General features: G+C 33.8%; 1 protein-coding gene across 1 annotated transcript in view; it reads left to right on the forward strand.

Annotated features, from left to right (window-relative positions):
* Positions 1 to 23,134, forward strand: part of RSRC1 (arginine and serine rich coiled-coil 1) — a 371,018-nt gene that overhangs the window by 160,360 nt on the left and 187,524 nt on the right. Inside the window, 1 exon segment of the mRNA XM_019732033.2 lies at positions 13,158 to 13,194. Coding sequence (XP_019587592.2) covers positions 13,158 to 13,194 — 37 coding nt within the window.

Below are 23,134 nucleotides of genomic sequence, written 5' to 3' on the forward strand. Positions count from 1 at the left end.
TGGGGAATGAAGGGAATGTGGCAGAACTGGGAACAATCTGCATCAGTTCTCGAAGGGTTCACCATCTCTGTTTGTCTCGTGCATCTGGGTATAGCTGTGTCCATCATTTCTATTCCAGTGTCACACTCTCCAACTCTAAACTGAATTTGTCTGTATCTTACATAATCATGTACCAAAGTTAGGAAGATTCTATTATTATTAAACACGGTAGGTGGTATAAAGATGAACGAAAATGTAGACGAGTCTAAAATGAATACCAAGGATAATAGGCAGGTACACACATAATTTACGAGAAAGTTTTTCAAGGGCATAGCGAACAGGAAAAGTGTGTGCTGAGTATAGGCCTAGCCTTATTTTATCTAATACAGCAGGCAGCATTCCTGTTGTAAAAGCCAAAGTATGAACGTTGCATTCAGATAGAGCATTTTTGGCCATTTTAGCAAGTTAATTTCTTACTTTAAGCTATAGATTAAAGTAGTAATTTGCAAAATGAGGATAATGTACTTCTCCGTAGAGCTGCTGTGAGGACTTTTTAAAATACTTTTTTTAACTGGACCAACAGTAATGTATTTTTATGGAAGAAATTTTAGAAAACATAAGCAAAGAATTAGAATGAATGTAAAAATCACGTGAAATCCCACTGTTAAGTACTGTAGTTTATAATTTTTCAGTTAGCTACACACAGATATGTACTCACACTATATACATGCATGTATAAAACTATTTTTACAAGTCTGACATCGTTATCATTCTGTGTATGCTCTTTTTAAAAAGCTTGATATGCCACAGGAACATTTTCATGGAAATATACAACTACATCATAATTTTATGGCTATATCATTTTCTATTTTATTGCTATTACCATATTCTATTTCAGTTTGCCATTATTGGGCATTTAGTTTGTTCCCAGTTTTTTTGTTTGTTTTTTATTAAATACAATGGAGTGATCAATATCTTGAGAATGTATCATTGGGATAAACCCAGAGAAATGGAACTGTCAGATCAAAGGCTTTATGTGTGTTATTGACAATCTTTAACGTTTTCTAATTGCTCTCTGGGAAACTTGTGTTATATTCCGCTCTCATCAGTAGCATATGAGGGTACCTGATTCCCCACACCTTTAACAACACTGCATCTGTTATCACTTGCTTTAATCTTTGCTTGTCTGCTAGGTGAAAAATGGGATTTAGTTTTAGCTTCCAGATTTGTGCACTGTAATATTTCCCTAAATGTTTGTTAGCTGTTTATACAGATTTTCCTTTTTGTGAATATTGTGAGAATTTAATGAGAGTATAAGCATAAATGCCCAGGCTCAGCACCTGGCATATATTAGTCTATCATGAAGGGGTCAGTGTGCATTTTTACTTAAATCCTTACCCCTTTGCAGCCTTCTTCACAATCATGGTTCCAATTAAGCAGTAGGAGAATACTGTAAAATCTGGTTGCATTGCTGAAGTTACAGTGTTTACAGCCTGACAGTAATGATTTCTCTCTTGATTAAAAGCCCAATGAACTTGGTCTGCCAGGTTTCCAATCTGCCTTTTACCAATCTGCCTTTTTCCAATCTGCCTTTTACCAGGTCTACTGTGTGATCTACTTAACCTCTCTAACCCTCAGTTATCTATATATAATAAGGATAATAATTTCATCTCTTTATACTAAAGTTATAAGGATTAAGTGAGTTAATTCTCGTAAAGCATTTATAACATTGCTTGAACATACTGATCAACATTTCCTTGGAGGTGGAATCTCTGAAAAGGTGGGTTCACTTAGATATCTATGATCAAAGATTTAAGTGCTGGGAAGTACAGAGAGATCTTTAGGGAATGGCAAATAGTTTGACTTCAGCAAGAATCTTGAATTCCAGGCTGAGGAGTTTATTTTGATTCACGAAGCAAAGAAAGAATTTTATTTCCTACCACGATTAGGTACTTACCTAGTTAAAATCACACCTTAGTTTTTTGTTTCCTGCTAGAGTATCAGTGTAGTTACATAGGAGAACATCAAAGGCACGAGAACAGCAAAAGACTTTCATAATTGAAGAATTGAATAATCCAATTTCTGAGTTATTGAAAGTTTGCTATTCTTAGGAAAATTATACATGTGTTGCATTTTCTCTCAATTTTACCAGCTAAAGACGTTAATTGAATTCTTACATATAGATATTTGTTACCTTCTATTTGGGATTGTTGACTCTGTATTACATATTAGGTAGATATTGCTTTTATGAAGTTGCTGGGACGTAGTTTTTATGATAATGGACTTTCTTAAAAGTAGAAATTTATTTTTAATTGTATTTCAATTTAAATGATTATAAATTACGGCACTTTAAACTATATTTAAATACAAATTTATATTTATATAAGTACAATAAATATTAATAGATAAATGTAATTATTTAAATTTAAGTACTGAAGATGAGATATGCTGGTTTTTTATTTTGCCTTTTTAAAATTATTTAACCCCAATCCTCCAAGTAAAATAACTTCATAAATCTTATAAAATTCATAAGTGATTCTTAAATCAATGATTAGTTATTCTTTTTTTATACCCAGTTTTATTTGAAGTAAGAAATAAGAAATAATCCAAATGTCCAACAATAATGCATAAGTTAACTTATTGTACATCTATGAGCAGAATAGTATGTCAACAATAGAAACATTATATGTAAATGTATTTATTGACACCTGAGAAGCCATTTAAGTAATGGAAAAATTTAAGCTTTAAACATAACAGAAATCAATGATCCCATTTTTGTATGAAAAAATAAGTGTATTTGTGTGTGTGCATAAGAATGGAGGAAGAAACTAAAACGTGTAAGGTATTATCTTTGGCTGGTGGGGTTTCAGATGATTTTTATTTTCTTCTTCATTAGAACCAGATGTAATTTTGAAATTTTCTACAATCAGCATTTGTTAGTTACAGGGCCACTGCTAGTCCATGTGGCACCTTTGTGCATACTAGGAAAAGCTGTCCCTTCTTCCTGTGGGTGTAGTACCACGCCAGGACGCACTGCTTGGCCAGGGCATACAGCTTTTATCTTCCACTGTCCTATTAGGTTTGCCTTTCTTTTTTTTTTTTTCTTCCCATAATGAACAACATGCACAATTATGCATGATGGGCCTGAAACCTTACATAATAAAAATTATTTAAAATTAAAGACTGAAAGCAATATGACCTTTTAATGCATCTACTCTGGGCAGGCTACTCTCCATACTTGACCTCTATCGAGTCACGTGGGACCTTTAAGCTTACTCTTCCTGCCTCTTCTTTTCTACTTACCCACTCTGCTTACATGTAATCAATCCTTCAGGATGCAGCTAAAATTACCCTCTTTGAAATATTTCTCAACCACTCTAACACATATGGCAATTTCCTCTTCTTCTGAACTTCTCTTGAACTAGGTCAAGTACATGGATTGAAGGGATTGGTGGTCAGTGGGTTGCATCTCACCTGCTAACTCCAGATGACTGGCAGTGGCTGCTTAAAGCACAGTGTTAAGATACTTGAGATGCAACCTGGCCTCATGGGAAAGAGGATTGTCATTGATTAGGAATGCTAGTCCTGCATGTGGGAAATAATAGACAGGTAACATGTTCACATCTGTTTTCCCTGCCTGGCTTGGACAGTAACTATCGTGTTTCCCTGAAAATAAGACCTAGCTGGACCTTCAACTCTAATGCGTCTTTTGGAGCAAAATTTAATATGAGACCTGGTCTTATATTGCATTACATTATGTAAGCCCCAGTCTTATATTATAGTAAGATAAGACTGGTCTTGTACTAATTTTTGCTCCAAAAGACACATTAGAGCTAATGGTCTAGCTAGGTCTTATATTCAGGGAAATACGGTATTTCATGTATGAGCCTTGATTTGACAACACTGTTTTAAACATCTAAAGCAGAGGTGTCCAAACTTTTTTCAACGGTTTTCACCAAGGGCCATATGCGGTAAAATACACAAACGGCCGTGCCACTCACTTGAGGTGAAGTACGTATTGCCTCACCTGGTTTATTTAAGTAAACTAAATATATTTTTTGGAATTTGCTGCGGGCCAATTAACAATGGATTGCGAGCTGCAGTTGGCCCGTGGGCCACAGTTTGGACACCCCTGATCTAAAACATAGATACCATATCTTAATACTTGTACTTTTTGTTGATGGTGTTTGTTTATGTTGTTGTTATTGTTTTTTATTTTATTTTCCACTTCGAGTTTATCATGGAGCCAGGTACAAGGGTGGTCAATAAATATATTTCTGTTGCTCTTCCTTCATTCTTGATGTTCCAAGTCTCTTTCTGGTATAATTTCCCTTGTGTCTGAAGCACTTCCTTTAGCAGTTCTTTTAGATCAGATCTACTGGTGATGAATTCTCTTAGTGTTTCTTCATTTGAGACTGTTATCTAGGGCACAATTTCAAAAATACTGAAATCTCTTCTCTTTCCTTTTGTAGACCCTTTCTGTGAACTCTAGAGTCAGTTTACCTGAATAACTTTAAATGGCTTACCTAATACATACCAACTTAAGTCTTCAGCCTCCCATTGGAATAAACTCAGTGTGTATCTAAGTCCTCAGCTGTTTAATATGTTTAATTTAAACTTGTCCCAATCGTAGATGCTCACTAATATTTGTAAAACTAACTAAAGGATTTTAAAAGGAGAATAGTACATGTAAAATTCAGTAATCGTGGTACACTATTTTGTGCAAATGATTTATAAGTTTTAAAGTAGAATTTGTTGCAAATAATCAGTCATACCAAAAACTGTTTGTAAGATACACACATCTGAAAACTATCATTGTGTACTGTAGTAACACAAAGATATACATTTAGAGCCACTAATTTGCAAGATATTCTCTAATCAGAAGAAATATGCTGAGTATTCTAATCAAACCTGGTACGTTGAAACTGAGAATTCTAGGAAAATCTTTTTGGAACTTAGTACTAATATTCTGTATTTTTCTTGTTGGGGTTAAAAATATAAAAACCATTAAGTAATTGAGATATTATTTTTTCCTTCTTTTTTCAACATACTTTATTATTCTACCTCCTTTCACAGATGAGAATATGAGAATGTGCTTATTTCAGGATATACATGGTATTTTAATTGGATGCTAGCCATTGGGCCAAGCCCTTTATATGCATTTGTTATTTGAAAAGTAGACTGACTTTGGTTTATAGGTATTACTGTTGAAACAGATTTTAAAGTGGTTAAAAAGCTAACATCTGTAAAGATATTTCTTGATTTTGAAAGTGGAATGCAGTCAATTGGTCCATTATTAGTCTGTCATATTGAACCAGTATTTATTGAGTAATATATATACGTGCTGATTGTCTTTTTAATCCTTGACTTGAATTTAAGGATGGAAAAATTATGAAGATATATGACTTGACAAACTTATTTAGTAAGTAGTAGAGTTGGTATTTGAACCCAGGTTTTCCTTAGATTTATATGTCACGAAAATTTTGCATTAATAGCATTTTATACTTAACAGAAAAGGTTTTATACGTGTAAAAATTTATCAATTATTATTTGAGATGAGAGATGTAGATTTTTTATAATTTATAACTCAGGCTTTTAAAAACCTTGACTGCCATTATGTAAAAATACCCAACTCGTGTAAATTTTTGTTTTATGAAAGAGAGAATACCAAATTAACTGTGATCTTATTCTATATCTGTAGAAAACTGCAGAATAGTCATCTTTTAAAACTGAATAATATGCTTCATGACAAAAAAAAACACCTATAAAAGTTTTCACTGGTATAGGAGTTACTCTGTTTTTCATAATTACTGTGTGTGTATACATTTTATATGGGATAATACCTATATATTGCTGATTATAAATATATTTAACCTTTTATTTCTTAAAGACTTGGTCTGTGAAATAATACTGTAATGCTACATCAGTTAGTTGCTTGCCTTATGGTTTCTGAGTATTTTATAACTAAACACTCACTGGATTTTTGGCTGGCTCTATGAAATGGTTTTGGTTTATATTTATTTTGCTCCTTTTTTACTCTACCCAAAAAAGTCACTTTTCTTTTTAATGTCTTTTGTTTATTTAATTTGTTTTAAAATACTACTTTTAAAAGTAAACCCATAATGTATTTTGGATAGGTATGATAGGGACTGATGAGAAAAATCATGTACTTTTAGAAGCAAGTAATTAAAATTTTTTTCCTAAGCTAATATTTTGACAAGTGTAGATGTGAAATAGTGAGAGTGAAGGAGAATGCCATCATCAGAAGGAATCGGGTCTTTTCAAAATAAATGTCGTTATTAATTGTGACTCCTTGGGCTGGTTCCCTTACACTGTTTTAAAACCTGAATCATCACTTTGGTGTAATATTGTTACCATATTTTTTAAAAAGTTGATCCCTTCCTAGTAAGACTAGATGTAAAAATTCTTAGTCTATTTGTTTAGCAACTTCTTAAGAGGACATAAGTTTTATCATAGCCACTGTTTCTAGATTTACAGCATGCTTCTTTGGGCAATATAATGAAATCTGTTTCCACAAAGGTAAATTAGTACCTTATTTTTAATTTTTTTCTTGCCTGCTGTGATATGATTGATGCACAATGTCTTCAGGCTGGAAGGACACCTAACATTGAAACTGACAGGTGCCATGAGGTTTATTTAGGGCAACCTCAGCCTTGTCCCATCAGTTTCAAAATGTCTGCCTCACACACGGGGCGCCACCAGTGCATTTCCTGCCGGAGAGCCTTGGGTTATGCCAGCGTTACTATCTGTGCTGCCTCAACTACAAATTGGATGAACAGCCCGTGACACTTTTTCAATATTATTACATTAAACCAAGTGGATTTTGATTGATAACCTAATATTCAACTAATGCAAAACATCAATCATGGCAAGTATATTAATTATTTAATATTGCAGTCTAATTCAGAAATCGATGTGCTGCATGAGGGGAAGGGAAACTCATGGTTCCCAGAAGATTTAAGACAGGGAATGATTAAAAAAAGACCTGCTGTACTCCTGTGTGTTAGTTCGATACAAATCTTTATTCATTTGCCAATAATCTCTTCCCATTTTCCACTTCAGGACCATTTTATCAGTTTTGAGACCTATAATTGAATTAAGTCTGCTTTCAGCACAGGGCAAGAGGAGTTGCACACATATTGATGAAGTCATGGCAGGGACAACCCCAGAGACAGACCACTAAAGAGGACAGGCCTTTAAAGAGGACCATTTGTTGCAAGATCCCTCTGTCAACGTCTTGGATCTTGTCTCTCCGTTTTCAAAAATTCATTAAGACTTTTATATTTAAATATCTATCATAATGACATTTCTAGAGCACATTGCAACGGATAGTGTACCTTCACATACATTATCTTCCTGTTTTTTCACCACAACCTTGTACGTTAGGTAAGGCACGTGTTACAAAGTCTTCACAGCATAGGTAACATACCTGAGCGTTAGAGAAGGTATATTATGTGACCCACGCTCATGTAACTCTTTTGTAGTAGAGCTTACATGTGAGTGTAGGTATTTTGCTTCTATAACCAGGATTGTATATCATGCATATTATGCAGTGTTTATATATTCACGACACTTTATCTGTGTTGTTTTGAGATGATCCCTCTTTCTTGTCTTTCTGCCCAAAATAAAACTAAAGAAAGCTGATTTCATGGAGAACTTGTTGAAATTTTGTTGTCCCAATCTGTGATATATGTTAAGCTTTATGAATATGCAAACATTCTGGATATAAATGAAAATTTCTCAATCTATTGTATCTTTTACTAGAATAGAATGTCCTTTTTCATATATATGTATATATATGTATATGTGTGTGTATATATATGAAAAAGGACATTCTATGTGTGTGTGTGTGTGTGTGTGTGTGTGTGTGTATTTTATGGGAAGTGGCTTAAATATATTTTATCAATGAAATTACCACCCCAGCTTTCGTTTGGTTCATGTTTGCCTGGCTACATTTTTTACTCTTTTTTTGGAAACCTATCTGAATCCTTTTGTTTTATGTGTCTCTTATAAATGATGCATTGCTGGATTTTGTTTCTTACCCAATCTGAGAATTTTCTGTGGCATAGTAATTCCAGATTGTTATGGGTAAGTTTTCCTTCATCTTCTTTTTCGTCACTGATTGCTTAGATTATAAAAATTACTATGTTCTGTGCCAACTTTTGCTTTATCTGGTTGCTTCTTCCTGAATTTATTACTCTTCTTACTGCATTATGTTCCTTAGAACCTCTTTCAAATAATGTCTTTGTGTGAAGAATTTCCTGAGATTTCTTTATTTTTCTTTCACTTTAAATAATCATTTATTAGCTGTGTATAAATTCTAGGTTCCCAGTCCTTTTAACACTTTATCTTGGAAGTTAATACTTTATTGTCCAGCATCAGTATTGAGAAGTCTGATGTCAGTGTTATTTTTCCTTTGTGGAGGGGTATGCTTTTTCTTTCTGGAAGCTTTTAGACTTTTATCTTGATCTATAATAGTCTTAATTATCCTTATGTTGTGCCTGCTGTGGATTTTTTTCCTTAACTATCTTGTTCAGCTCTGTGTACACTTTCAATGTAAGGTTTGAATATTTCTATATCTGGGAAATTTTTGTCATTATTTCTTCAAATATTTCTTCTCTTCTATTTTGTCTTTGCTTTCCTTCTAGGATTTCCATTACATAGATTTTCATACTACTCCTCATCTTAATGTTATCCCTCATTTGTTCTGTTTTTTCATCCCTTTCCTATGCCTTCTGGGAGAGTTCTTCTACCCAGTGTTCCAGCAGACTATTTCTTCCCCTTCTGTAGCTGTTGTGCTTTTGATCCATTCCCTAGTTCTTTATCTCAAACTACTGTATTTTAAATATTTTTAATACAATCTCATATTGATTTTTTTCATAACTCTTTTTTCATATTTAATTTCTAAAAATCTTCCCTTTGAAAACGTTATTAGGCTTATATTATATCCTTGCTCAGTTTTTTCTCTTTGCTCTGGATGAAGTTGCTCCATTTGTTGTTTTTTCCAGTCCCATGCTTAAGCACCCCAGATGTCTTAAAATTTTTCTATGGGCTTCTCTTTACTTCCTGCAACATTTAGCTGCCTTGGCCAGTACTTTCAATCTACAGAGAGGGGCAAAAGTCTAGGCTGTGGTTTGTGCTCCTCCAGGTTAATTTAAAAACTAGAGTGCAAAGCTTCTGCTGTTCTACTCTGGCCTCAATCAACTACTTTTCCCACTGTGTCCTCCTACTCCATCAAAAACAATACACAATGAAACAAAGCAAAACAATCACCCACGAAACACATACCCACAACTCCCAATACTGCTGTCCCAGACAGCCACTCATCGTTGCAGTTGCCTTGCTATTTGTGTGGTACGGAGATAGAATGGGGCCACAATGCGACCTGAGCTGCTTGCCTCTGACTCTCCATCCCAGCTTGTCCTCATGACGGTTAGAGGTCAGGTCCTTATTAGATGAATACATACTTTTAGGCACTGTATTGGGTGCTGGGATATGAAAATTAAAAAGGTGCAATTCAAGTCCTTGAGACGTTTTCATTTTAGTGCTGTCACTGGGCAAGTTAAGAGGTGTTTATAATAAAGTGTGATAAATTCTGTGATGGGAACACATGGGAGGAGCTTACTACTTCATTTGTGAGGAAGGGAAACAGTTTACCCAGTGAAGATGTGGTTTAGGATGAGTCCTGAAGAATGTTGTTGTTTTTTTGTAAGACAGGTGAGAATTTGAGGTGGGGAGAAAAGGGACATTTCTGGTAGAGAGAGCTAGCGGTTCAGCAGTTTGTGAAGCCAGGTTAGCAGTTGGTTATGGCTGTTGCTGTTACTTTCCATGTACTGTAGCTTTGGCAAGATTATAGAGGGAATGAGTAAACTCGAGTGTAGTAGGGTATCGTGGATTTTAAGATGGGAATTGACATGATCAAGCTTACATTTTAGAAAGATCTTGCTGTATTATGGAGAAGGGCTTGACATGGGGTAAGGCAGGAGCCATTGTTACCCATTAAGAAGCTTTTTAAAAATAGTTTGGGAGAGAATAAAATGAGGCTGGTAATCTCTCCCAGAAATCTGGGAGAGAAAGGAAAAAGCCTAAAATAAGGTAGTGGCCATGAAGATAAAAAGAAATGGTTAAATCTAAATGATAGCTCACTTATATGTGGAATCAAAAGAACAGAATAAATGAACAAACAAAACAGAAATAGCCTCAGAGGTAGAAGAGAAAAAGAAAAACTGATGGTTGCTAGATGGGAAGGGGGTGGGAATGGGGGAGAAGGTGAATGGACTAGAAAGTACAAATTAGTAGCCACAATATAGTCACGGGGATATGAAATACACTATGGGGAATATAATCAATAATGTTGTAAAGATCATGTAGGGTGCCAGATGGGACTGGACTATCAAGGAGATCACTTCATAGACTGTGTAGATGCCTGACCACTGCACTATACCTGAAGCTGATGTAGAATAATATTGAATGTCAACTATAATTAAATATATAATATATGTTACGCATATGCACGGGAAGTGGAGTACAGCATAGGGAATAGAGTCAATGGTATTGTAACAGATACATACGATGTCAGAGGGGTAGTAGATGGGGGACTATCACTTTGTGAGGGGAGTGATGTCTAACTATTACAATTGCTTTGTACACCTGAAACTCATAAAAAAACTAAATGATAACTAAGGATGTGGGATAGCCAAGAGCCTGCAGTTGAGTCCATTTGTGTACATTTGGTAGTGAGGGAAAGGGCGTATGTCCAGGATGAGGCCTAGTTTTCTTCCAGGCATGCCATTCTCAATGCACGTTTCCTAAATATCGTTTAATTTAAAGAGTCACTTGGAAACAGCAAAGCAACAACTTAGCCAACCTTTTCTTTTCTTCTTATTTTTTTAAAGAACAGTTTCTTATCCCTGATTCCAAAATACAAGTAGCTCAGGAAACTGAGAGATTTTCACTAATGTTGTGGCAAGCTCAGGTGACAGCAAAACCTACCCTGAAATAAAGCTATTTATAGCCCTTTTGTGTCCCACTTTGTGGGGACATTCATGTTTGTTTCAGAATTATTAATGTGTATGATGATGAGATGCTGTATCAAGCCTTGCTGTCAGTGTGTGTGTGTGTGTGTGTGCGTGTACACACACACACACACACACACACACACACCCCTACCGTATTACCGTTCTAAAATCTAAAATATTCTGATGAAGCGTGTCTAGCCCCAGTGGTTTCAGATAATAAATTATACGGACTTTGAGTGCTTTGAGTCTGAACAATTTTGTTCTTTTATATTGCAGTATTATTTTCTAATAAGAACCATTATGTGACAAATGTAGCCATGGCGGGGAATGAAATAGATTTGTATCATATAGAACAAACTCCAAGATAGATTGCCAAGTGAAGATACAAAACAGTGTGTATACTCTGCTGTTGCTTGGGTTTAAAAAAAAAACCAAGAGCATAAATACACACACACACATATACATACACACATACAAATAGAATATCTTTATAAGGACAAAGAGCTAATATCAGTGATTGAGAACTGGGAGTCAGTGATAAAAGAAAGACTTAATTTTATTGTGGTGTATACACACACACACACACACACACAGGAACACATTGCACTGTCAGATGTTTTACTATGTACATTATTCTTTTTGTTTAAATTTTAAAATATACAAATGATCATATGAGAATGTCCTTGTGAAAACTTAAAGATCCATTTGACTTCCAGTTCCAATAAATGCATTAATTTTGTAATAATAATGTTTTAAAAAATCATTTATATAGCTATTAGCCTTCTCTGACACCCTGTTGCAATTTATTCCTATCATTTGTCATTAGGACTGCTTCCAGAGAATGAGTTTCAGGAATCCTTAAATTTTTAAACGTTGAATGCATAGAATTCCTAAGATTGCTAGAAGCAGGAAGTAAAGAAGAGAATGGCTAAAGATGAGTGGTCTGCTAATCAGTAGATATTGGAATTTATTTCCAGTATGCCAGACTGGGCAGTAAGAGCAAAGGTTGAAGTCGTGAATTTAGTTTGCAGGCATTGTATTTGAAGAGAAAAAAGATAGGGAAATTTGGAAAGATTGTATAGCAAGACGAAGGAAACAGAGATAAATATATTTTTGGCAAAGTCAATTGGAGACAAAAATAAAGGGAAAAGAAAGTTGGGACCCCTTCAGAGAAAGAAAGAGGTGTGGGGAAAAGATTAAACATCATGAATGCAATATTGTTGGTTATTGGATGTTTTATAATTATTTTCTGCAATGTGGTAGAAGTATAACCATGTTTAAAAAATAAGGCTTGGTATTTGTGATGAAATTAAAATACTACTTGGTCAGAGTGAAAAAAGTCAAAGTCCGTTTGTCACAAATAAATTACTATAAAAACTGAAATCAGCATTAAAAATGCAACTATCCGCCTCATTTCATCAAATGTATCTTTAAATTATCTTTGCTACTTGCACAGTTATTTATATTTTTAGTTCCAGCAGTAGTGTTTTGTTTACAGTGAAGAGCAAGAAATTAAATACTTAAAATGTATCGTGATATTTGATGAATAATACGGTATTTTGTTTTTTAATATTACAACAGTTGTAGGTCCTGATTTGTAGTGTACACTAAGTTAATAAAATTAATGTCAGGAAAATTTCATTAAAATTTAGTTATCTAGCTATGCAATCATGAACATATTCTTTATATAAAAGTGCAGCCATTGGTGGATGGGTATTTGATAAAGAAAATATAGTAACATGTCAATTATAGACTCTAAATGGTGTATAGAATTTCTATGTTTGAACATGTTCATAATAAATGTTGGAAAAAAACAAGCTCTAATGAAAAGCCAATGTGAAACAGAGATGTGAATAGTAAAATAATAATATACTTATTTTTGTTGTGTGCCGACTTTGAAAAATCTGAAGCATTTTTTCTGTTAGTGTAATACCAGTTTAGCGGTAATATTATTAGATATAAATAAATTATCTGTTCCCTTTAGATGGAAATAGTTTTGTCTTTAAAAACAGTGTTGTATGAACATTAGTAAAGATGTATTAAAACATTCTAAAGGTTTATAAAAACAGTTTTGAGGTAAACAAATTATAGCAGACAAGGGTTTAGCAACTATTTAGAACTTTCATTCTTCTGTTTTAGGGAATCTGGAAACATCAAAGCTGGATTAGAACATCTGGTAAGTTCTAATTTTCTCTTGAACATTTGCATCATCTTTGATATCTGCATTCTAAATGAACACTGTTGAATGAGCTTTGAATACCTTGTATTGAGAAAGTCAACCATTTCCCAAAGGGTCAGCTTACTGTTATTATGTGAAGGCACTTAGATTTTCATTTATCTTATCATTTCAAGGGAATTTAAATTTTTTAAAAATTACTTTTATTTTGATGTAGAGATGAAATAAAATGGATGACAATCCTTGGATTGATGATTGCTTTAATTATAAACAAAAATGTTTGGTGTAGAATTTTTGGCATATCTTGATCTGACAAAAACAAGCTTGTGTTTTAAGAAAAGCACAATCAAATATCGCATGCATAAATATGGTATGTTTTAGCAATTTAACGGCTTTGAAAGAAGTGCACAGCTTTGTTTTTCCTAATGTCTTTGCTTTATGAATAATGCATTGGTTTAAACTACATTCAGTTTAGAACGTAAAATAATTGAGATGCAAAATTTTTGGTTTAAGTAAACATTTTTAAAGCATAAGTGAAATGAAATGCAAACTGACTTAACATTAAAATCTGTCCGTTGATCAAAAAATTGGGAAAACTGTTGTATTATAACAAGTCCAGAATTCACTGAGCTTACCACATTGAGTGTTCATTACAGCATTAAGTAGTTCATTTAAACAGAGCATTATAAAGTCATGCTCTGGTTTCTGGTCAAATCCAAATGTTGAATAATTAATGAGAGAGGTTCTTTTGTAAATACAATCTAAGTACTTTTTTAATGCAAGACCTCATTCGTATATCATATTGTAGCTTTGTTAACTATTAATGTGCTTTTGTTCTGCTCCCACAAAAGCAAGCAGTAGCAAGAGGCAGCTTATTTTGATTTATGGCAGTTTTAGAGTTAGAAGGGATTTTTGGTTTTCCTTTCAATACTTAAAGGAAACTGAGGAAACCCAGACTTTAAAAAAATGACCCTAAAAATTACAGATAATTATTAAAAAGCAGGATATAATAACCTAGTCAATTTGAACTATATATTTGTCCAGATTAGAAGTAAATAAATAACATTGTTATTCTCATTTTAAAAAATTGTTTCCTGAATCCATGTTTATCACTTCATAGTGGCACATATAGTTAGGACATGTGCACATCAGAATAAAAATGTTAATCTAAAACATCAAATTACAGTATCAGTTGTTGGAGGTTTATAACAAGGAAGAACACCTACCAGAGCGCCAAAATGAGCTGTCTTTTATCCTTCTCTTGAAAAGTATTATATATGGAAAAGACTTTATGTTTACCTAGTTTGTGTTCCTCAGTAAATAATAATGAGTTAAATTTTTATTAGTTTATATTTCACGTTTTTTGTACTTACTCAGATGAACTCATTTGCAGTGACTGTTCTGTGCATTTATACTCTGTTTATAATTGTATGCAGCAGTGGTTTTCTAACTGTGCCTTGGGCTGCCAGGAAGGCTCCCCAAAGCAGGTGGCACTCCAGACTTCCACTGCCCACTTTAACCAGAGTAGTTCCACTTTTAGATATTTTGTAAATTTTTAGACTTTTAAAATAAGATTTCATCTGAAGACAGAATTCTCCAACTAAATGTATTTCAAAACCTTTGATGAAGCACAGCCCCTTACTAAAGTCAGGAGTAATTGTTTGTTAATTATTCTTTTATATTCTTGAACCTGAATTTTATTTCACTTTTGTCTGGGTCATATACATCGAATATATTTCGAATATATTTCAAAGATAATGTGTTTTAGGAATGAGAGAGCCTGGATTAGTAAAACAGGTAGTGGGAAGTAGATGATTTTAATGCATTTTTTCTAAGTTGTTCAAAAGACTATGTAACTTATTATAAAATTGACTCGCCGACTGTGAACTATTAACATTAATATCAACATATGAATATGTAACAATATCACACACACACACATATACATATACATACATACATACATACGTATGCATTGCTTTGTGCGCTAATAATATTCTGGAAAACCAGTGGTATCTTCATAACTCCCTAAGAAGGAAGCAAACTCAAGAATTTACTGTTTGAGCCTTAATGGAACCTGTTTATCTAGCTGCTGTGTGCGCCCAAGGTTTGTGTCTCCCCACCTTCTAACTGAGCAGAAACTTACAGCCATCGAGCACAGATAGCCCTTCTTTGAATTCGCTATCTAGTCAAGTACAATTAGAAGTATAACTTCTAATAGATTGATTTTTTAAAAACATGGTATAAAATGGAAGTAAGACGAGCATTCCACACATTTAGACTAATTTCTTCTTTATGTAGCTTTCATCTTTTCAAATTTATTTGGATTATCATAGAGATTTCACCTTGTTCTAAGAGAGGGTAAAGCCAGTATAAATTTAAGCAGGTTAAGGAAAATGACATATGCAGCATGTTGTACTCGCCAGAAGGACACAGAGATGGTTGCGCTGTCTTTGTACTCTGTTCATGGACTCTTCTTGGTCTATGGTTATGTTTAAGCCTAGAAAGGAGAAAGCAGGTGTGGGTGCAGAGAGAAAAGAGTGGCATAGATGGGCTGTGTTCCTCTGGAACCTCTTCAGGGGCTGATTTCATTTATTTGTCATAATATCCTGAGCCCTTGCTTCAGCTTTTGTTCTATCATCCCTGTCTCTATGTTGCCAACTTTTCCTGGGAGCTGTCTAGCATGTCATTCTTAGTTTAAATTTCTTATAACGTATTGCCTAGTACCATTTTATTTTTATTTTCTCAAACTCATCTACTACCCATAAAGCCTGACGTTCTAGACAGAGCCTGTGAAGGTTGGTATCCCATCACCCACTGATGATTCTTGCTTGATGATTTCAAAATGGAGATTTTCTAGCTCTTCTGCTCCCCCTTATTTAGCAGCCAGCATTCTACCATAAGGAAGAGCCTACCCGTCTTTCTTACTTATCTATTTACTGTGACCAAGGACTCATGGATTTTTATTTTACTAAAAAAGTTATTATTAATTTCATTAATTTTTTTGATACTCAAGTTGTCCCAAATTTGTCTAGAGAGTATCCTTTCAAGATGGCTTCTTGTTTTTTTGACGTACCTCATCTTTGTTTGTTTGTTTGTTTAAGTACTTTACTATGTTATGGCACAACTGGATGTTCCTAACTCTTTTTATACCTTCCCGGTCCCACTCCTGGAATCAGCCATTTCTTCAAATTACCCCATTTTAGTTTAGAGAAAACTAGTATTTAGAAGTCAAGATCTGGACATATGGTGTGCTTTTTGTCTCTGGGCTTTCATTACGTCTAAGGCCTTTCAGTCCTATGTTAGATAAATAGGTAGATAGAATAGTACGAATAATTGTCTCAGAAGAGTTATTATTATGAAATTTAGGAGGGTTTGTATTTTTGTTCTCATGTTTACCTTTATATTTATATCTTTTAATATGCTTTTAATCCCCCTTGTTTCTACTTACCTTTTTAAATGACATCCTTTGCATCCCATCTAGTACCTTTATTATAACCAGTGCTCCTATTGTACTTTCCCTTTCTTTTCCTCCCATTTCTTCTTTTGCATTTTTACCACTTTGTTAGAATATACATTTACATACTGTTCTTCCACCCATGCTGTCACCCTGTTTTAGAATTAACTGTAAAATTAAGTTTATTAAATATTTACATTTGTTTGTTTGCTGATATCTACCCACTTATCTTCTGTTTGTATAAAACACATTACTACTATATTCCTAAAGGCTCCTGTGTACAATACTCCCCAAGATCTTGCACATTCCAAGCTGTGTTTCTGTAGTCTTGCCACTTGAATGACAGGTTCACTAGACATGAGATCCTTGGCTTACAGTTTCTTTTATTGACTTTCTTGAAAATATTATTCTGTTGATTTCTCTGGTATCATCCTTATTTTCTTACCTTTATAGATAATTTGATTTTTTTTATTTTTGCTTTCAGGCATTGCCATTTTTAAATTTTTCTTGTTTTACTAGGATCCAAAGTTGGTTGTTGTTGGCTAATTTCACAGAGCTCATTGATATGTAGACTTGTTTTCTTATTTCCAGAAATTATTTTATTGGATTATAGTATTAAATGTTCTGTTCCTTTTGTTTTTTTCTTCAGGGACTTAAATTGTATACTATATAATTATATCTATTCTACAGAATTACATATATTTATATATGTACGTATATATATGCACATAGATGCATAGATTTGTGTGTGTGTGTGTATGTATATCCTTTCTTTGTTCATTTTCTATTTAAGTGCCTTTCTTTCTGACTCCTTTTACTACTTCACTTACTGTATTTTCGTTCCTTCCATTGTTTTCCTTTTTTTTAGTGTTTTTCATTTTCTTTAAAATTTATTTTTCCTTGGACACTTTATAATTTAGTCTTCATTTGTGAGATATTTTTTCTTCTATTTGTTTTTCCTTTTTGAATATCTGATTCTAGGGTTCTTTTGTTGTTGTTGTTTGTCGAAATGAGTTGTGTGCTTTGTGGTTGGTTTGTGGAGATTATTTTTATTTTTTGAAATGTTTTGATGTGCATTTTCTGTTTACTTCTTATAGTGGCTGTATATGGGGGTGATTTGATCCCCCCCCTTCACTCCCTCCCTCCCTCACTTCAATCCTAGACATTTTGTAGACAGGTTTTCTAGTTTAAGGGTGCCCCCTTCTGCATTATAGTTAAGTGCAGAGACGAAGGGGCTGGCATGTCTTATTTCTCTTTAGCTAATTGTTTCTTATTTCTTCTTTCTTGTCATTGCCATGTATTCTACTTATCTAATTTACACTCCGAAGCAATGTATCCTGAGACTGCCACTTCTGGGCCACTCACTTCCAAGTTTCTTCCTTCTAGCTAGTGGTGTGGTAACACCAATCTGAGACTTATATTCACTATTTTGGCATTTAAGAGTTGTAGTACTTTGTTTTTCTGGGGATTATTTTGTTTGTCTAGTTATGTATTAAACTACAACTACTATCAGAGTGGGGGATCCAGGAAAATTTTTACCTCAAAAGAGAATTTCATAATGGAAATGTTAGAAATCAATGTCAAATAGACCTTGAATCCTAAGGAGTTTTCCTCTATAAATCCTGCAGGAATCATTGGCAAATTAAATATAAAACATCTTAAAGAGCTCAGTGCCCATATCTATTTAAAGACTTACAGAAAATGAGTGCAAACACCGCTTATAATGTTGTGCTTAGATTTTGTAATGAACTTAAGGAAATAATACTTTGTATTTGCTAAAGAATCATATACAAATTAAAGACCTTTTAACATGACCCCACTGTGTGTCTGTGACACAGAAGGGATGAAGGAATGGGGGTGGGTGGTTATTAGGTGGTGATATTGCTCCTGCATTGTGTTTTTTTTTTTAGTAATGCTCAAAAAACTGTAGAAAATTAACTTTAAAGTTCTCCGTTATACCAAAGGGAGCTGACTGTGATTTTTCTACCATCTTATGTTCTAAAATTCTGGATGTACTGAATGGAAATTATAATGGTTACTTTTTAGTGTGTTTTTAATACAGTCAAGGAAGATTGGTGATATTAACACACATTTTTATTTTTACAGTTATGAAAACGTACAGGAGATAGAGCCTTGCCATTTGATTACAATACAACTCTTACTGTTTTATTGGCAAACTATAAAAATAATGCTCTCCTTTATTGAGATTAGAATATACTAAGTTGAGCTGTATGAAAAATTGTCACTTTTTTTTAGGTCAAAATAGTTTTGAGGGTTGTTTCTGGCGTGAAAGAAGCACTGCTGTGCCGTGCACCCTTTGGCAGGGAATGAAGGGGATTATCCTGATCATGATGTTTCTACATCTTCCCTTGTGCTCTTTTCTGAAAACTCAAATAGTTGGAGGTGGGTTGGATTGGGGGGAGCATGGTGACCTGGGTCAGTGCTTTACTATATTTAATGTGTACATGAGTCGCCTGGGGATATTGTTTAAACAGAGATTCTGATTCTCTTGCTCTGAGGTGGGGCTTGAGATTCTGCACATAGCAAGCTCCCAAGTGAGGCTGATGTGCTGGTCCAGTGACCTCCAGGAAGAAAAGTACATTGAAAGGCGTTGACTTCAAAGTGGAAAACCTAGGTATTTCCCCCACGTACACGTTGAGCGTGATTCTGCAATCTGTGAGTCATGGGTTGGGCATCCTAAGCCCAGAGAGCCGGACACTCCACAGATTTATACGGGGCAAAAAGTTCATCGTCTTACTCTAAGAGTAACAGAAGGACACTTCTTTTTCTTTGTTTTGTATCCACATGTTAAGTTGTATATTTATGGGGTGAAACTGGGCACGAGGACTAATAATACCTTGTTCAGCCTTAGGTGTAAAATGAAATAAGTGACGATAAATCTTTTAGTAAAAAAGGAGTACAAGTGTTTACAACTTTAAGTGGGATTTGCTTTCTATTAATAGTTGAAGAGCAGAAGAACTCTGGAGCCATACCTGTGGGTTTTCTCTCCCCACAGAGGTCTCATTTATGTTTCTTACATTATATAACATGTGAGCGTGACGACCTCCTTGTCCTTGTGGTCAGGCAACACAGTCTGGCCATTTTAAGTGTTGAAAAGCAACTGTCATTAATAGCTTGTTTAGCCCATCAGTGGTTTGTAGAATATAGTTGTTGCTTGCCAGAAATGTAGGCAGGCCCTTTGGTATTACATACTCATCAATAACACTCCAGGTTTTAATAAAAGCCTTTTCCTCTCTGTTTAAGGTTATTTTGCATAGAACTTGTAAATAGAAGTGCTATATTTCAGTTTACAGACTAATAATTTTATTGAACACAGGCATAAACACAATGTATTATTGTCATATTTTTGAGGATTTGGTGAACATACGGCATGAACTATAAAATGCAAACAGAGGTTATGAACCCTATTCTAAAGTCACTTGTCTTTCATCTGTTGCATTTTAATATCTGTTTTTTTTTAATATTTCCCTACTATGTTTAGAAAAAAGCGTTTTTGACATTTGTCTAAATGAGTTTGAGAATATAATTACCTCAGACTGCACTGACATTATTAATATGTGCTATGTATTTATTAAACACTGATGAAAATGTTTATTACCTCATATACTATTTAAGGACTTAAACATAATAGATCCATCTCCTCCCAAAATTTTAATTTATTTTTCTCACCTAAGCCAATATATATTTGAGGTGCAGGGTTAATATGCATATTAAAATAGACGTGAGATAAAACAGCATGAAGTTTTTCGTCCTTCAGTCCCATAAATCTTGCTCTTTTAACAAACAAGTGTAGCCTATGGATGTGTGCAAGTTATCATACCTTTAATTTAGAGTCAGTGTTGATGTCGTGTTGCTGTCATGATTTCTTAGGCAGCTTACAGGTTTTAGATCTGAGGACCAGCTCACATTCCAGTCAGAAACAGTGCGATTGTCACTGATCCATTTCTGACACGTTTTGATCAGTTACAAATTTAGTAAAAATAGCTTCTGCAATGAATGATTAATAAACATTACCCAGTGATCGAAACAGTGTGCATTGGGGCCCCTTTTCTACCTCCCTCCATTCTCCCTCTTCCAAAGAAAGGTCTGTCTGTTGCATTTTTAAGATATAGTGACCTTGGAAGCAAATGGTAGCCAGTTAGATTTTAAATAAATAAATAAATAAATGACAAGATGTCATGCAATTTTTATGATACTTCTAACCGTCTCAGATTTATGCTTAATCTAAATAAAATTTATTTTCTGACATTTATGCACATGTGCTTATTGAAGCTTTATAAAGTAAAAGTAAATATTCTAAGTGCATTAAGTAACCCCCATTTCCCATTACTTAGGAGTCTGAAAGTCAAACCGTCTTAAAACCACCAGAGTAACTGAATATTGTTTTCTTATATTTTTTGTATTATTGTTTAGGACACTGTAGGTTCTGCTTCATTGCAGGGAATCCCACAGGCACATGGTAGTTATTTCATGGTTGTTCAGGATCTAATTAACGTCTGTAACTGCAGAGAGAGAACTAGAAAGTAACAGGGTTGCTTTCTACTCTCCAGTCAAAGCCTTAGGAGTTTAGATGGAGAATGCCTTTGCCCCAGTGGTATCTTTGGCCACACTCATTACCATTTGCCACAGAACCATAGCATCTGTATTTAACTGTAACATACACATACTGTTTATTTGGGGAAGAGCACAGCACGAGAACATGATTTTGCTGAGTGACCTCCAGCAATACACACACCCTTTCTGTGTCACTTCCATTTGTCTCCCTATTTATAGAGCATTTAAATAGTGCGTGAAAATTTATAGAAACATATGAGTTTCTATAAGTGTATTATTATTATTATTATTATTGAGAAAGAAAACACCTTAACTGTTCCAGTTATATAAGTAACTTCAGATTGCTAAAAACAATATCTCTATCTGATATACTGACAGTGAGCTGTGAGAAAACATTGTCCTGCATCTTCTCACATCTTCTCCCTTTTAAAAACATATATTTTTAAAAATTATAAAGTAATAGACGTTCATTATAATGGATCAAAAACTGATGTTTTAAAAACTGAATGTATTTTCCATCTGCCGTCAGTCTGGTGTTAATAGTTTAGTACCTATTTTTATATACCTTTCTCTATTCCCAGGCATATAAATGCATATATTACTTAGCCTTTCTTTCCTTATGAAAATAGAATCATATATGATACTTTATAAATTACACTTTTATTAATAAATAAAAAGTGTGCATATATATACATGAATCTGGTTTTTGCTGGAAATCTGTCAAAATATTGGAAGTTAATACTATTACTATTTATTTCATTTAAAGCATTTATAGGAGAGTTTGAGGACTACATATTTTGTATGTTAAAGAGTCAATGCAGATTTAGTTTTATTTCTACTTTTGCTTACCTTGATTATAGTCTATGAAAGAAGAGGCTTCTGATGAAATTTACAATGATCAACAGAAAGGAATGGGTTACCTTATTAAAGAAAATCCTATTTGATATTTATTAAAAAACAAGTAAAGATAATTAGATAAGAAAAGGAACATGTAACATATTTAAATATTTTTGAGGTTTATTATATACTAGTATTTTTAAATTTGAAATTTTGGTGTAACTGTTATGTTTATTGCAATCTTCAATCTTGGTACTTATATTGTATTCTATTTTCTTGTTGATTCTACCTTTTGACTAAATATTCAGCTTTGTATCTTCAGCACCTACTCTCGCAAATATTAAGTATTCGTTGAATTTTTTTGAAATTGAAAGACAAGTAAATTGACATATTGTTTAGGAAAGTTAATCACAATTATGTTTTTTAAAAGGGAGAGGGATTCAGTTTACTTTTAAAGTCCTCCTTTTAAAACCAGATTCTGAATGCTTGTGCTTACAGTGGAAATCATTAGTGACTTCTCTTCTGTGATCTAGTTTTAGATATAGTTATTTAATTGAGCACATCTGAACATTATTGTCCAGGAAAAATTACTTTTCCTTAGTGTTTTTATTGGGAAAGTTAGCAGAGTGCTGGAAAAGCACACTGGGTTAGGATGGGTTAACTGGTTCTAAGCACTGGTTCTTAACCTTTAGAGATTAAGTTTGTTCATATGTAAAATAAGGAGTATGAACTAGGTGCTATCTAAGGCTTTTTCTAGCCTAAAGTATAGGATTGTAATTTTTGTATGCTTGGCATATAAAATCTTGAATCGTTAATATAGTAAGTAGTAGTTTAACATCTGTGTATGGTGTCATATGGGTAGTAGACTTATTGGGGTGATCACTTAGTAAGGTTTATAAATGTCTAATCACTGTGTTGTACTCATGAAACTAATATTGTATGTCAACTATAATTGAAAAACGAATTTTAAAAATATCTTGTATACTTAAGTCACTACTTACTTTAGATGAGTAACTTAATTGAGATGTATCAGAATGTACTTAGCTATATATTGCTATGATAGAAAATCAT

The sequence above is a fragment of the Rhinolophus sinicus genome, linkage group LG01, assembly GCF_036562045.2.
Source record: "Rhinolophus sinicus isolate RSC01 linkage group LG01, ASM3656204v1, whole genome shotgun sequence".
Classification (NCBI taxonomy): Eukaryota; Metazoa; Chordata; class Mammalia; order Chiroptera; family Rhinolophidae; genus Rhinolophus; species Rhinolophus sinicus.